At 37.8% G+C, this 15562-nt stretch overlaps 4 protein-coding genes across 7 annotated transcripts in view; 3 read left to right on the forward strand and 1 right to left on the reverse strand.

Moving 5' to 3' along the window:
• LOC134286737 (cuticle protein 8-like) lies at window positions 1-1149 on the forward strand. Its single transcript, XM_062848403.1, has 2 exons — window positions 1-244; window positions 331-1149. The coding sequence occupies exons 1-2, from the start codon at window positions 233-235 to the stop codon at window positions 1051-1053; spliced, it is 735 nt and encodes a 244-aa protein (XP_062704387.1). The 5' UTR covers window positions 1-232; the 3' UTR covers window positions 1054-1149.
• Window positions 1150-5958: 4809 nt separating this feature from the next.
• On the reverse strand, window positions 5959-7517 carry LOC134287876 (cuticle protein 8-like). The gene is made up of 2 exons (XM_062851011.1): window positions 6853-7517; window positions 5959-6784 (listed from the first exon to the last, which is right to left on the reverse strand). Exons 1-2 carry the CDS (start codon window positions 6862-6864, stop codon window positions 6062-6064), a joined length of 735 nt encoding a protein of 244 aa, XP_062706995.1. The 5' UTR covers window positions 6865-7517; the 3' UTR covers window positions 5959-6061.
• Window positions 7518-8097: 580 nt separating this feature from the next.
• LOC134287875 (enoyl-CoA delta isomerase 1, mitochondrial-like) lies at window positions 8098-14225 on the forward strand. Its single transcript, XM_062851010.1, has 6 exons — window positions 8098-8239; window positions 13010-13246; window positions 13311-13457; window positions 13521-13730; window positions 13796-13957; window positions 14013-14225. The coding sequence occupies exons 2-6, from the start codon at window positions 13013-13015 to the stop codon at window positions 14106-14108; spliced, it is 849 nt and encodes a 282-aa protein (XP_062706994.1). The 5' UTR covers window positions 8098-8239; window positions 13010-13012; the 3' UTR covers window positions 14109-14225.
• The window catches only part of LOC134287874 (dynein regulatory complex subunit 3-like), a 34833-nt gene continuing 27419 nt past the window's right edge, over window positions 8149-15562 (forward strand). Inside the window, exon 1 of one of the 4 annotated variants that reach the window (XM_062851008.1) lies at window positions 8149-8267. The gene's annotated coding sequence lies outside the window, so the exon portion shown is untranslated. Of the gene's footprint in view, window positions 8307-15562 lie in introns of all 4 variants that reach the window. The other 3 variants (XM_062851009.1, XM_062851006.1, XM_062851007.1) reach the window with 3 other exon arrangements.

Here is a 15562-nt window from a genome sequence, read left to right on the forward strand (position 1 = left end):
TGATGCGATATCTAGAATAAACCAAAAACAATTGGTTTGTTTTGCTAGTCAGTGAAGGGGCTTGCAAGGACATCAATCCCTGATTGGTTGTGATGCTGGGGAAAGTATACACACCCTTGCGATGCATGGAAATTCGAGTTGTTCTTTAACTGAAGAACTATAAAAACGAATACGGGACCTTCTGGAAATCATTCTCATTTTACGAGAGCAACAGTTAACAATTCTGAGAAAAATGGCTTTCAAGGTAGGAGGAGTGCTAAAATTTCAATTTAACTATTATTTGTGTTAATTGCAATTTAATTCGTTACATTTTTAATGTTCTTTCAACAGTTTGTCCTTTTGGCGACCCTTCTCGCTGCGGCCAATGCTGGAGTCATTGCCCCACATGGTCATGCATCGTCTCATCAATCGATCCAGCTCCACCATTCTGCCCCAGTTCATCATGTAGCTGCTGTCCATGCTGCACCAGTTCACCACGTGGCCGCTATCCATGCTGCTCCTGTCCATCACACCGTCGTGAAGGAAGTCGAGCACCACGCTCCAGCCAACTACGAATTCTCCTACTCCGTCCACGATGAGCACACCGGAGATATCAAGAGCCAGCACGAAACCCGTCATGGAGATGAAGTCCATGGACAATACAGCCTGATCGATTCCGATGGCCACCACCGTATTGTTGACTACCATGCTGATCATCATTCTGGATTCAATGCCGTCGTCCGTCGTGAACCAACCAACGTCAAGATCGCCCAACCAGTGCACAAGGTCATTGCTCAGCCAGTGCATATTGCCACCCATGCTGTCGCTCCGGTGCATCATGCCACTATCTCTCACCATCATGCTGCTCCCGTTTATCATGCCACCGTATCCCACCACCAGCATGCGGCTCCAGTGATTGAGCACGTTTCGCACCACCACGCCGCCCCCATTGTCCACTCTCACAGCACCCACCATGTTGTTCCAGTAGTCCAGCATGTTTCCCATGTTGCTCCAGTTGCTCACTACAGTCATCATGATGGACATCATGCCAGTGGTCACTACAGTCATTACTAGAATGCAACCGTCGGAGATAACAACAAACTAGCTCGTTGAACCTGATAATGTAATGTAGATGAAATGTTTATAGAATAAAGATTCATTTTATACAAATTCGCCCATGAGCGCAGAAATATCATTTATTCCTTAATTTATGCTGATTTCTTTTAAAAAAAGTAAACCAAAGAAGTACCACTTGCTCCAGTACATCTACCTTATTGTTTCTCCAAATTACTAACGTTCTGATTGATGTTGCTGAAGTTGTGGAGCGGACCTTGTGTGGTGGTTAGAATACTTGGCTATCACACGGAGGACCTGGGATCGAATCCCACTCCCGACATACTCACAAAATGTGAGTTCTTCCTTCGGAAGGGAAGTAAAACGTGGGTCAGTTCATCTCGGGTTAAAAATCTCGTTAATAGAGATAAAAATAAAAAATAAATAAATAAAGAAGTAATTTAACTAGAATTGAACTTTTTAAAACCTCTGAAATTATTTCATGGTTGGTTTGTAGTCTCTCTGCGCTCTCTGCTTGAAAAAGGTTTCACGGCAAGCTAGATGTAGATTTTTTTGTTCTAAACATCCACACTAGTCCGGAATAGTCAATTGATGGCGTTTTAGGGAGTTTGAGAGCGTATCAAGGGGAGTCAGGAGGGTTTTAAGAGGAAACGCAGGGCGGTTCACGGCGTTCAAAGACGGCTCTGGGGGTATCAAGCACGTTTCGGAACGTTTTCTGGGGGTTTCCTGAAGGTTCAGTAACGTTACTGAGGGTTTTAGAATCCTTTTTGACGCTTCCAGAAGGTTTCAAGGGCGGAAGATAAGGAAATTCAAAAGCGTTTGAGAACAATTTCAGGGGGCTTTACGAGGGGTTTTTAGGAGAAATTCTTTGTGGCCATTCAAAGTTGTTGAGGGAGGTTTCAGGGGCGTTTTAATGGGCTTTCAAGGATGTTTCAGGAGCGTTTCAGGGGGTCTCAGACCGGTTCTATGGGTTTTACGGACGCCTCTGGTGATTTCAGGAGGTTTCAGAGCATTTTAAGGGTTTTGTTCGTGCTACGCACTTTTACCGGTCATGCACAGGCTTTCTAAACGGCTTTCTAGCCTCGCGGAACCAAGCTACCCACACACTTAATTCAGATTGCCGGGATATCAGCATTTTTTCAAACTTTTGCCGAGATTCGCACAGCCGAGCAATCAGCAAACAATCATTTTGCCGGGATCTCGGCAATTTTGACAGTTCATTGCTGATAGTCGGCAATCGTTTTGCTGAGAATCAGGTAACAATCGTCACTTTTTGCTGAGATACCAGATAAAGATTTTGCTGAGCAGACGGCTGTGCGCGATTTTGCCGAGCCCGCGAATCTGTTTTGAGTGTGCACACTGCACAACGGGAGGGCTAACAGATATTGCATCCGCTAGGGATATTTCACTAGCCCCAAACCAATCACCTGAATTGCTCCACTTTGTCGAAAAGTGCTGAGCTAATTCTCCACTACGAACCGGCGGCGTTCGATCGCGCTAAGTGTTCTTCTAATTTGGTACTTAGAAGATTTCACTGGGGATATTGGATCTTACTACGCTAACTCGCAACCGACCGACTGGAGTAGCAGAAAACGGGGTTTCGGAGCACGTTTGTAATAATCCGTCCGATCACATCGGCAGAGTGTCTTCAACTGATACATAATTAACATTTCTTAACCTAGCTGTGTTGTACAATATGTGTATGTATGTGGGTACATTTTACGATCGCCGATGTTCGGCATTAGATTGCATTCGATCTGTGGTATACAGTAAAAAGTGGTCATTTAATTTTAAGTAGGTTTAACAAATTTTGTTCTAGTAATTAGATTAGGAATTCAATTTAGTCAGTTTAATAGTTCAATATTCAAATTCACTAACAGGTTTCATGTGATTTTCTGGCGTTTCAAGACGTTTAAGAAAATCACAAGGAGTTTCATGAGAATTTCATAAAGTCTCTGGAGATTTCAGAGGGTTTCTCAGATACAGCCCTGGAGCTACCTAAGTCCCTTCGAAACACCCCAGAGACTTCCTTGAAGTCCCATCGTTTTAGGCACCTCTGAAACTTTCTTTTCCCATCTTAAACCGCTGCTAGGAACAAAATCAGTTCCCTCATTTACAGCACTGATTTTTATGCACACAGTTCCGTCTTTCATGACTTGATTTAATTTATGAACATTTTCGATTTATGCACCCCCAGTGCAGGGCATATGGTAAAGAGTATTTACTTTCAATATATAACTCGTTTATTGTTCAGAATGTCATTCCTTCTGAGTGGCGTTTTGTGAAAGTTATTAGTATTCTCAAACCTGGTAAAGATCCATCATTAGCTGATAGTCGTAGACCTATTAGTTTATTATCACGTTTAAGAAAACTTATGGAACGTATGATTTTAAATCGTTTGGAATTGTGGGCTGAAAGTAATCAAATATTTTCTGCTGCTCAATTTGGTTTTAGAAAAGGACGTGGTACTCGTGATTGTACTGCACTTTTAGCATCTCAAATTCAACTGTCCTTTAATAGAAAACAGGATGTATTTTCTACTTTTCTTGATGTGTCTGGTGCATACGATTCTGTTTTGATTGATTTGCTTTTTAATAAAATGAATAATTTAAGAATTCCACACATGATTTCAAATTTTTTATATAATTTGTTTTTTCCATAATGGGTCATCCAAAATCATTCGTTATAGCTGCTTTGGACTTCCACAAGGATCATGCTTAAGTCCTTTTCTGTACAACTTATTTACATCGGATATGGCTTCTGTTATCCCTAATGGTTGTTAATTAATACAATTTGCTGATGATAATGTTTTATCTGTCAGTGGTAAAAACAGAGAAATTTTACGTCATTTTATGCAATGGTCTTTAGATAATATTGATTCTTGGGCATTTGATAATGGTTTTACTTTTTCAGCTTCAAAAACAAAATATATGATATTTTCTAGAAAACGCTCATTGATCAGTATAAACTTATATTTAAATGGGCATGACATTGAACAAGTTTATGATTATAAATATCTCGGTTTATGGTTTGATTCGAAATTAAATTGAGCCAATCATATTTTGTGTATCCAAAAAGTATGTTCGAAAAGAATTAACTTCCTTCGTACAATTACTGGCACTTGGTGGGGGGCTCATCCTTCTGATTTAATTACTCTTTATAAAACAACAATTCGTTCAGTTATGGAATATGGCTGTTTTACATTTGGCAGTGCAATTCAAACTCATTTTTCAAAACTTGAAAAAAATCAGTTTCGATGTTTGAGAATTTGTTTAAAATTAATGAATTCAACTCATACTCAATCAATTGAAGTTTTAGCTGGAATAGAACCTCTTAAAATTCGTTTTCAAAAATTGAATTGTAAATTTTTGTTACAATGTTTTTCATATAATCATCCGATAATTAGTATCCTAAATTCTTTGTATGAAATTAATCCAACAAGTAAAATACTAGATTCATTTATTTATTGCTCTGCTGAAAATGTAGAACTTGCTACTGCTAGTTTCCATAATTTTAATATTAACATTCACACATATCAGCCTTTAGTTGATTTATCTTTACATGAAGAATTAAAGCAAATTCCAAAACAAGAACATTCTCGGTTTGCCAGTTTATTATTTGAACGAAAATTTGAGGGAGTCAATCGTATCCAAATTTATTTCACAGATGGATCTTTCTGTGAAAATATTGCAGGGTTTGGGGTTTATAACATAAATCTGGCCCATTTTTTCAAATTGCAAAGTCCGTGTTCTATATTTATTGCCGAATTAATTGCCTTATATTTCTCTTGCAGTTTAATCAGTGAATGTGATCCAAATTTATACATTATATGTTCTGATAGTTTGAGCTGTTTGAATGCTTTGAATTCCATGCATTTAAATTTTAAAACCCATATCATATTTTTAGATCTTAAAAACATTTTATATGATCTATTCTGTCGAGGATTTTTAATCAAATTTGTATGGGTTCCAGCACATTGTAATATTTATGGAAATGAACAAGCTGACTCTTTAGCCAAATTGGGAGTGCATAGTGGAATAATTTTCAATCGCAAATTTCATGCATCAGAATTCTTTCCAAAGCTTAATGAACATTGTTTGAATAACTGGCAAAATGTTTGGGATTCTAGTGATAAAGGACGTTGGTGTCATTCCATTTGTCCTAAAGTAAATAAAATTGCATGGTTCAAAAATTTGTCTATTAGTAGAAATATGATATGTACTTTTTCGAGAATAATTTCAAATCATTACATCTGTAATAGTCATTTATATCGCATCAATATTAAGGATTCTAATTCATGTGATTGCGGAGATTTTTATGAAGACATTGATCACATTGTATTTGTATGCCATAGGTTTGAATTACCTAGAAAAAGATTCTTTTGTAGTTTGAATCTTTTCAACCATTCCATTCCGGAATCTGTACGTGATATACTCGGTAGAAAATGTTTACCTATAATGAAGTTGTTATTTGAATTTTTAAATGAAATTTCATATGCTGTTTGAAATCTTTTGTTTCTTCTGTTTTCATTTTTTGCTTTATTTTTCAGATATGATCCATCAAGGGTCATCTTGATGACTCTTGAGCAAATGATGATCCAATCGATGAAGCATCAAGACGCTGGCTCTGCTATGGTTTTTTGCCGTTTGAGCCTTTAGTTTTTAATTTTATTATTATAATGTTTTTGAAAAGATGAAGAGGTTTTGTGCCTTTTTGAGAAGTATTTCAAATGGAAATCGCTCAAAGGGGTTTTTCCCTCTTCCAAATTTTTAGTTAAAAATAAATAAATAAATAAATAAATAAATAGTGCAGGGCATAAAAAGTGGTTCTACGGTACACCACGTATTAACTTAAGTTCCGTATAAGGCCCATCCAATGACGATGTGATACAAGTACCATGTGCAAGAAGATACGATATATTCAGTGTATGATTGATGTTTTATTCTATGAACAATTATCTACATTATTTTATCAGGTTCAACGAGATAGATTATGGCGTTTGTTGCTTCTAGTAATGACTGTAGTGACCACTGGCATGATGTCCATCATGATGACTGTAGTGAGCAACTGGAGCAACATGGGAAACATGCTGGACTACTGGAGCAACATGGTGGGTGCTGTGAGAGTGGACAATGGGGGCGGCGTGGTGGTGCGAAACGTGCTCAATCACTGGAGCCGCATGCTGGTGGTGGGATACGGTGGCATGATGAACGGGAGCAGCATGATGGTGAGAGATAGTGGCATGATGCACCGGAGCGACAGCATGGGTGGCAATATGCACTGGCTGAGCAATGACCTTGTGCACTGGTTGGGCGATCTTGACGTTGGTTGGTTCACGACGGACGACGGCATTGAATCCAGAATGATGATCAGCATGGTAGTCAACAATACGGTGGTGGCCATCGGAATCGATCAGGCTGTATTGTCCATGGACTTCATCTCCATGACGGGTTTCGTGCTGGCTCTTGATATCTCCGGTGTGCTCATCGTGGACGGAGTAGGAGAATTCGTAGTTGGCTGGAGCGTGGTGCTCGACTTCCTTCACGACGGTGTGATGGACAGGAGCAGCATGGATAGCGGCCACGTGGTGAACTGGTGCAGCATGGACAGCAGCTACATGATGAACTGGGGCAGAATGGTGGAGCTGGATCGATTGATGAGACGATGCATGACCATGTGGGGCAATGACTCCAGCATTGGCCGCAGCGAGAAGGGTCGTCAAAACGACAAACTGTTATGGAATAGGACATAAGTAAGTACAATTCCTTGAGATAGTATAGTGAACACTACTATTCTTACCTTAAATGCCATTTTGTTTTTGCTGGTAAGTTTACTGATTGTCTCACGAACTGAGAATGATTCCCAGAATGCAGAATCTGTGTTTTTATAGTACTTCTAAAAGTACCAAAACTTATCTGCTAAATCCAGCCATCCTTGAGGGGTGTGTTCAACTTTCTCTCAGAACGAACCCAATTCCCAAATTTGACAATCTGAGATCGGTGTCCTCGCGAGCCCCCAACACTCCTTTCCACGTAAATTGTTTTACACTGCAGCATTGCATTGCATTGCAATGCAATGCACCGATCCGGTCACTGACTGCCTTTTAGTCAACCGCTTGACATGCAGCAGGGTGAGATGACCTTAAACTAGTTTTGCGCAAAATTGTGGCAAAAGTTGTATTTTCCGATCCAGAAAGATCCGATGCGATGCTTCGGATTTCCTTGGAAGGCATCATGACTGCAATTTACTATGTGAGCCGGTTTCTGTGTCGGACCCGGTATGCGCGCAATCGGACACCGAAAACTGAACGCGATGGTGCGTAAATTTGGAACCTGTTTTATTCCAGTGTTAAACGCTTGTTCAAGCTGTGATAGCACTTTTTTATCATACCACAATTAATTGACCATTCAGTAACCTTACATTTTGTAGTTAATTGGCTCAAGTTAAGTTATGCGAAGAGTGAAATACTGTAGATCTCAGTAGAGATATCTATTTGCTTTTGCTTCGACAAATTTTCTTATTAGAAATATGCAACCAATTCAAATACATAATGAGTTGAGACTCAACATGGCCATGTCGTACAACATTATTTGGAAATACAAATGTGACATCTTAGTACTTTGAAGACTGTCACAGACCTAGCGGATAAGTTCTTGTAATGACTTATTGCCGGTAAGCTCGACAGTAATTTCCATTTACATAGAACAATGATATTCATTATTAAAATATAAACTGTTATGATGTTCTGATGTGATAAGTGTTACACATTAAATATTAAGAAGTCAATCACGATTCTAAGTGCTGAGAAAAGCAGATTTTTTTCTTTTAAATCAAATCGGATTATAGTTATACACAAACAGCAACAGAAAAACGTTATTTGAATCCAGAACATGACCATGTCGCACAACATTCATTGAGTGACATAAATGTGCAACCTCTTGCGTTTGAAACGAAGACGATCAAACAAAATTGTAGATACGTGACATTATGTTGGCTGAAAACTGAGCTGATAAGCCAGTAAGGTTGAGATATTCTGCCGGCAAGCTGGGCGATTGTTGACGTTGTTTTAAATAGACTGTGAATATTCAATCAAATACCTTGAGATTTGTGCTGTAGTTTATTTTTTAAAATTGTTTAAAGTGTTTTAATTTGAGTGCATCTCTTCTGTCGTTATAGTACTTTGAAGGTTTGTGGAGCAGAGACCTTTTGCAAGTGTAAATAAACAACTCGATACGTGCTCGAGGATTCCATAGGTCGAATAGATAAAGTGTTGCATAATATTTATTTTTACCGGTGTTTGTTTTGAACTACTTTTAGAACTGAAGCGTTGTTTGTTACTTTTCATAAGTAATGATCATAAGTATGAGGCGGTTTTTTTGTCCTAACAAATACCATTATAAATTAAAAAAAGATTCACTGCCTCTTATTTCTACAGGAAATTTCTCCTTGGGTTTTGCTTAAAACTTTCATAAACTCTACTAAATTTTGCTGAGCCAAATAAAGAATTTGTCGGGCAATCTTTAAAATGTTTATTGTGTGGAATCCTCCCAAAGAAATTCTGTTATAAATTATGTCGATATCAGAACCGGATTTACAAATGTGCGGTTCGCGGACACAATGTTGTAGTGGTACTGTTTCTGGAAGGTATAGTTTTTGCTCATTAGAATAAGGCCGTTACAAATATTTATTTCACTTTTTGTCCCACCACTCTTTGGCTGGTCGAAAGGGGGGCGGGATAAAAATAATAAAGCATTTAATCTGAAAAATATTAAAAACTCATCGGATTTGTTAAAGTATTTTTAGCAGGACTCGATATTTTGATAAAAAAAATTGTCTGCCCCCTCAAAATGCAAAATCCTGCCAAACATTTTTGAAGGGGGGGGGATACAAAAAGTTCAAATTAAACTTGTATCAGCCTAAAAATAAAGTGAAAAAATATCTTTCTCACGAAAAGGTATTCATGTCATTGTGGAAGAAATCAGACTTACGGCAATTTGCATGACTGGAATAAATTGGTACACACTACTGTGACTTGTTCATAAGGAAAATTCAGTTTTGTTATTCAGGTATGAATATGCAAATGAACAAAATGCATAATACACTTAAAATAAACATACAAAAAAAGAAAATCGCCTAGCTTCTGCTCCAGAGATTTCCTCAAGAACTCCAGATTAACTAGAACTTCTAGTAGGAGCTTTACCCAGTGGCTTTGCTAGATTGTTTAAATGTAATTTTGTGTTATAAATTCTTGAAATTTCTATAAGGAATCTGCCACAAATTCCGACTAAACCTATGGATTATAACGCCATCAACATTTAGCAAGTGATTTTTTTTAGAACGAGATTTTTTACCTTAGTTCATCTCGGAACCTACGACTTTACTACCCGTTCGAAAGAAGAACCTACATTTGGTGCGTTTGTCGGAAGTGGGATTCAGTCCCAGGCCTTCGGCTCTAACCATCCACACCGCAGCAAGTGTTCTTTGAATTAGAGTCCAGGGGTTTTGTTGGAATTCAGGACAAGAGTTCCTATAAAAAATTCAAGATTTTATAGCAGAAAGCTTCGGAGAAATTTCTAATAAAATATCTAGTGAATTTGCATGGGTATTTTCTCCCAAAGCTCCTAAGAGATGTTTTAGTGGAATCCCTAATGCAGTCTAAGAAGAAATTACTGTATGATTTTTGTTTTACTGTGTTTAAGCATTTAGATGAAAAGGGGTGTAAGTGACGCAAAATACCCTTTCAATAAAATGAAGGCTGAAGTTTTTCATCTATTTTTCGTCTTATCCAGCTTTCCACGCTCGCCATAATGGCGGATGCTATAAAACAATTTGACAGTACAGTGGTTTTTCGATTTTATCACGGTTCTATTTAATCACGCTTCATTATATCACACTCGATTTTAGCACGCTATTTTTTTCGATTATATCACGCTATGATAATCGATACAAATATCGCTAAGCACATATTCCAAACTATATAGGATACATGAATCGTCATAAGTAAGATATTTTGCACGTTAGTATACGATTATGGTGCCATTTCCAGTCAACCAGTAATCGTATAAGATGTTGAATAAGATGTTAAAGTGGAGGCGATATGCGTACATTTTACATGCGCCTAAATGGAGGCATGCACGCATATGGCCTCCACTTTATCATCTTATACAGCACTCCATACGATTGCTGGTTTTCTGGGATTGATACAGGATTCGATTATCTAGAGTCACATTCCCATGCTTTGCTCTGCATCCTAGTCTGCATCGAGCCCGGTCTGTATGCGTCAATTCCACGCGTTACATATTCCATAAGGGGACTTCAGTTAGCCTTTGTGAATAAGGTTTTGGATCGCCAATTCAGAGACGGTGGGTTCGATTCCCTTACCGGTCGGAAACTTTTCTAGATTTTCCAATGCATAGTGTATAATTGTTATAATTGTACTTGCTCCATAATATACAAATTCATACAATGGGAGGCAAAGAAAACCCTTCAATTAATAACTGTGGTAGTACTCAGAGAACACTAAGTTGAAGAGAGGTAGCAATAGTTCCATTGGGAACGTAGAGTCACAAAGAAGAAGTGGAAGAAGAAAAGGCATTTTCCGTTGGAATCTTACTTTTTTACATTTTTTTGTATTTTAATTATTATTAACGAGCTTTACAACCCGTGGCTCGTTCATGTCGGGACGGGACCTACGGTTTCACTTCACTTCCGAATGGATAACTAACATTTTGTAAATTTATCAGCTTTTAAAAGTTTATATGTTGTTTAATTAATGCCAACCAGCATATCGAACGATCAGAAATTAAAGACAGAACCTTTAAACTTCGAGACAATTGTAACACGACAACATCGCAAAAATGTCAAATTTTGATTTTTAAATCAGAAATTCTCAATCTTCTGGAAACAATTTTGGAAATGTTAAGTACTCGACGATAAATTTAAGCAATTGTCTTTATTTTGCTGTGCAAAGGTTAAAAATCGACAACATATGGAAACATCGTTCCATGAAGTTCAAATACTATGGTGCAGAAGTTCAAATAATACCTCCATTATTTGATCTTATTTACACAGACACTAAAACAAATTATTGCATACAAGAGTATTAGACTTACATTACCGGGTTTGATATTTTGTTCGTTTTTGTTTGATTTTTTGTGTGCCAGTGTATTTTGAATAATAAACGCTTTCGGAAAAAAGATGTTTCAATTATATCACGCTCCAGTATATTATACGAATCAAAATAAAATCTATTTTGGCGACTACTTTTACCCGCAATCAAAGATACGCGCGAGACTGTCGCCTAAGAAAACAGACCTGTTTTCAAATTTTCCATCACAGGGCTCTTTGATAATTCTTGAAAAAGGGTCGCCACATGGCCGGGTGATGTGATGACTGCTGCGACTGCACGTGCTATTTGCACCGCGATTGAATTTCGACCAACACATAAGGCCTTGGAAAGTGGTCGCCATAATTGTGTTTTTTATGCAATGCACAATATCACGCGAATTTTTTTTCATTCGTGATATAATCGAAAAAGTACTGTATCTGTACCCCAATTAAAGCAACGACTTATGTCATCCATAGCAACCACTGATAAACACATTTTTCTCTTGTCAACGGAAAACAAACCAGGGAAAAAATCGTTATCAAAGTCAAGCAAAATTATTCAGTTTTAAAACATTTATTTGTCTTCTAGCCTGAAAACTGGACAAATTGAATATATTCAGCATGTTACATGTTACCATTTCTGTTTCGGTCTCTTGGCCCTCGAGGATGGACACCGGGAGCCAGAGGAGGCACTGGTCAAATCTCCATGCTGCCCATCTGACCAACGGCATCCGGCGGAGTGGGCTTGAAAGGCTTCTTTTGGTCCTTGAGTCACAGAGTTCTTAAGAGGCTTTGTTGGGAGTATTTTGGATGTTATTATTCGCTGGTTTTGGTAGTTGGTTTATGAGTTTCTGTTTAATTAAGTAATGCAAAATAACGTAGATCCGGGCAATTTCAATAAACGGTGGTATGAGCCTCTGCATGAATTTGCCCTGTCCTGCTCACTCCCACAGAAAATTTGAAAACAGCGCGCACAGTAAAAGTCACATTTGACTTTTATAGTGCGAACTGTTTTCAAGTTTTTTGTGGGAGTGAGCAGTACGCCAGATTCGTGCAGAGGCTCATTGCTTCGGCGAGGAGGGCCGATGACTGGACTGACGATAAGGACTGTTCAATTTATAAAACGGACAACTTGCTTGTGCGATATCTTTTTTATTTTTCAATCAAATCATTACCAGTTTTTTGCATAACTTTCTATAGCTATTCTCAATTGTAGGAAAAATATAACATTGAGCAAAATGTTCTTTATTGTGTAACTGTAGCGGTTTTCGTAAAACTTCAATAAAAACCCATTTCTCAAAATTCGACATATTTTTCCACATACTAAACATGCATATTTTCATGAAGTTTTTATTGTATTGGAATCTTATACTATTCTACTAAAGGTAAAGCTCAATAGTTGGTTAGTAATAATGCACCAAACCAGCCTTCAGCTTGATAAAGTGATTTGCCTTGTTTACAAAGAAATTAATCAAAAATATTTATTTAAGTCCTGTGATGCAATAGCATAACAGATTCGGCTAAAAATTTGTCCAGAGTAGTAGAATATTGTTTTCTGAATGATGCTGAAGAAAAAAAATACTTTAATTGCATTCTTCATAAAAAAAAATATTCCATAAAGATGGTCATTGTAAAAAATTGCAATAGCGAACCATGTCATTGTTTATTTTCAACAAAGTTAATCCTATGTTATTATACACCTTATTTAATAACAATCCGATGAAAAATTTTTATTTCCAACATCAATGTTATGTAAAATTTATATTTATATTTATTATGGTTATCGTTTATGCAGGTACTAGCAAGTTCTGAATTCATCGTATCAAGTCATTTTTTCCACCTTCTACAGACAATGCTGCGCAAAATTTTCAACCCTGCAAGACTGTCACGGTTCCAGCGAACGATGGTAACTGTTTCGTCGAGCGATGCCCTCGTGAGCACTGAAGTGGACGACAAAACGGGCTACGCTACGGTTACGTTGAACAGAGCTCCGGTGAACAGCCTCAGCTTGGAGTTGATGACCGAAATCGTTAAAACCGTTGACGAACTGGAGCGATCGAATATAAGAGGAATGGTGTTGACGTCCGTAAGTAGGAAGTTTTGCGTTACGTGAAAGTTTTGGACATTTGATAAGATTGCTTATTTTTTAGTTTTCAAACAAGGTGTTCTGCGCTGGTTTGGACATCATGGAGATGGTTAATCCTGACCTTGACCGTCTACGAGCCGTTTGGACAAGGCTACAGGATACATGGGCGAGCTTGTATGGAACATCGTTTCCGACTGTTGCCTTGATCAATGTAATTTTGTGGTTGCTCTGCACAAGAGAGGTTCTGGTTAACTTGCAATTATGCCTATTTTAGGGACACGCTCCGGCTGGCGGTTGTTTGCTGGCTCTCTGCTGCGAATACCGCGTTATGTGTAACAATTTCAATATTGGTCTCAACGAGACTCAGCTGGGGCTGGCCGTTCCACCGTGGCTGCAGGGAACAATGAGGCAAACCATTGGAACTCGGGAAGCTGAAATTCATTGCATCAAGGGAACTATGTTCAACTCACAGGATGCCTTGAAGGTAGGTCATCTTCAAACAGGTATGTAGTATCATACTCAATAAAATGACGCTCTTAATTATTACAGATAGGTTTAGTGGACGAACTTGCTGCAGAAAATGGGGAAGCAATGCAAAGAGCATTACATTATTTGAACACTTTCAAACAAATGTCGCCTTACGCCAGATCGGCAACGAAACTGTTAATGCGAAATAAGGATATTGAAGATATGAAGCGAGGCAGGAAGGAGGTAAGTTGAATACCAAGGAAGAATAAATAATTACTGATACGTTTTGTTTTTACAGGATGTCGAACGGTTCGTCGAAAATGTGATGAATTCCGATTTCCAGAACGGATTGACTGTTTACCTTCAGTCACTGAAGAATCGTAAGAACAAATGAATGAAATAGTTCTGAGGTTCTGCCTTTTCTTTTTATTTTGAATTTATTCGAAACTCATGCATTTACGTGCTATTTTTATATTACTACAGACAATACAGAGATTTGTACAAAAATTATGGTTTTTGTGTTTCCTTTATAGGGGATATTGTGTATTTCCGACAGTTTTGTTCACTTCATCATGGTTTATTTTTTCAAAATTGTTGAGCTCAGAATTGGCCTCAAATCCTTCCCAACCAAGTTGAATTATAGGACCAAATTTCAGGAAATTTGGCCGACAACCGCTCATAACGAAGAGAACAAACCTGCCGATAATACCCATCGTTACCCTACATAGTACGATATTTCATTTTTTCTTTCCCTGGTTACCTTAAGGAGAAACATCTTAGAATACAAATATGGCTGCCCCAATGGCCAACTTGGACCCCTACTCACGTTTTTTAGAGCACCAATCTTAAAATTTCGTAAACAAATGCGCTCGATTTGGAAAAGCTGCCGTTTTTCGCAAGTGAGCAAAGCCAGGATAAACAAGCGAAAAAAAAAACGATAGACTGCTTTACCCTTCAAAAAGTCCAAATAAATCAATGCAAATTTAATCGTTTGGATTCCCTAGACCGAGAAATCCAGAATCCCCATAGCATTTGTTATCAATAATAAGATTTAATAAAGATGATTTTACGAAAAAAAATAGAAGACTAAGGTGCAGTTCCAAAAAAATCTTCAATGTAGGCCCTTAACATCTGATAATTTTCTCAAATTCTGTTTCAGCACAACTTCTATACTGATTACATTCTGATCCGAATAGATGGAGAAAATTTTGAAAGAAACCTAATAGAATTCCGGGAGAAATCAATGAAGTATGTAAATACAAAATCGTCAATCAGTGAAGTAATCAATGAAAGATTCCCGAGAATCTAAAGATTTCTGATGGAATTCTGAGAAGAATAATTGAACATATCTCGGGAAGAATCTCTAAAGGAACACCAGGAAAAAGCAAATAAAAAAACCTGGGAGGAATCAATTAAGGAAACTTGGGAGAAATCTCTGAAGAAACTCTTTAAAAATTATTGAATAATCCCAGAAAGAATTTCAATAGATATCCCTTTGAAAGTTTTGGAGGAATCCCAACAAAATTCAAGGAGAGATCTCTGGAATAGAGGAGAAATCCCCGAAAAAATCATTGAAAGAATCACTGGGAGATTCCCAAGTGGAACTAATGTAGGAATCCTGAGAGAAAATTCTAAAGGATTCCCAAGAAAAACTAAGGGATAATCCTGGAGGAATCCCTGCTGCAGTTTAAAAAATCATCTGTGAGAGAATTCCGTGAGAAATACCTAGGAGAATTTCGATATGTATCGTTAATGGAATGCCCTTCCTCTACGAATCTATGGAGTTCATTGGCGGGCCCTGAGAGAATTTTGAGAGGAACAAATGAAAAAAACCCTGAGAGGAATCTC

This window comes from Aedes albopictus, chromosome 2 (genome assembly GCF_035046485.1).
Source record: "Aedes albopictus strain Foshan chromosome 2, AalbF5, whole genome shotgun sequence".
In the NCBI taxonomy this organism is placed as follows: domain Eukaryota; kingdom Metazoa; phylum Arthropoda; class Insecta; order Diptera; family Culicidae; genus Aedes; species Aedes albopictus.

Bases quoted from the DNA above. Each gene is read 5' to 3' on its own strand.
- LOC134287875 (XM_062851010.1), top strand. From the start codon at position 13,013: ATGCTGCGCAAAATTTTCAACCCTGCAAGACTGTCACGGTTCCAGCGA. The intron at 13,247-13,310 runs GTAAGTAGGAAG...CTTATTTTTTAG, and splicing joins GAGGAATGGTGTTGACGTCC to TTTTCAAACAAGGTGTTCTG. The intron at 13,458-13,520 runs GTAATTTTGTGG...TGCCTATTTTAG, and splicing joins CGACTGTTGCCTTGATCAAT to GGACACGCTCCGGCTGGCGG.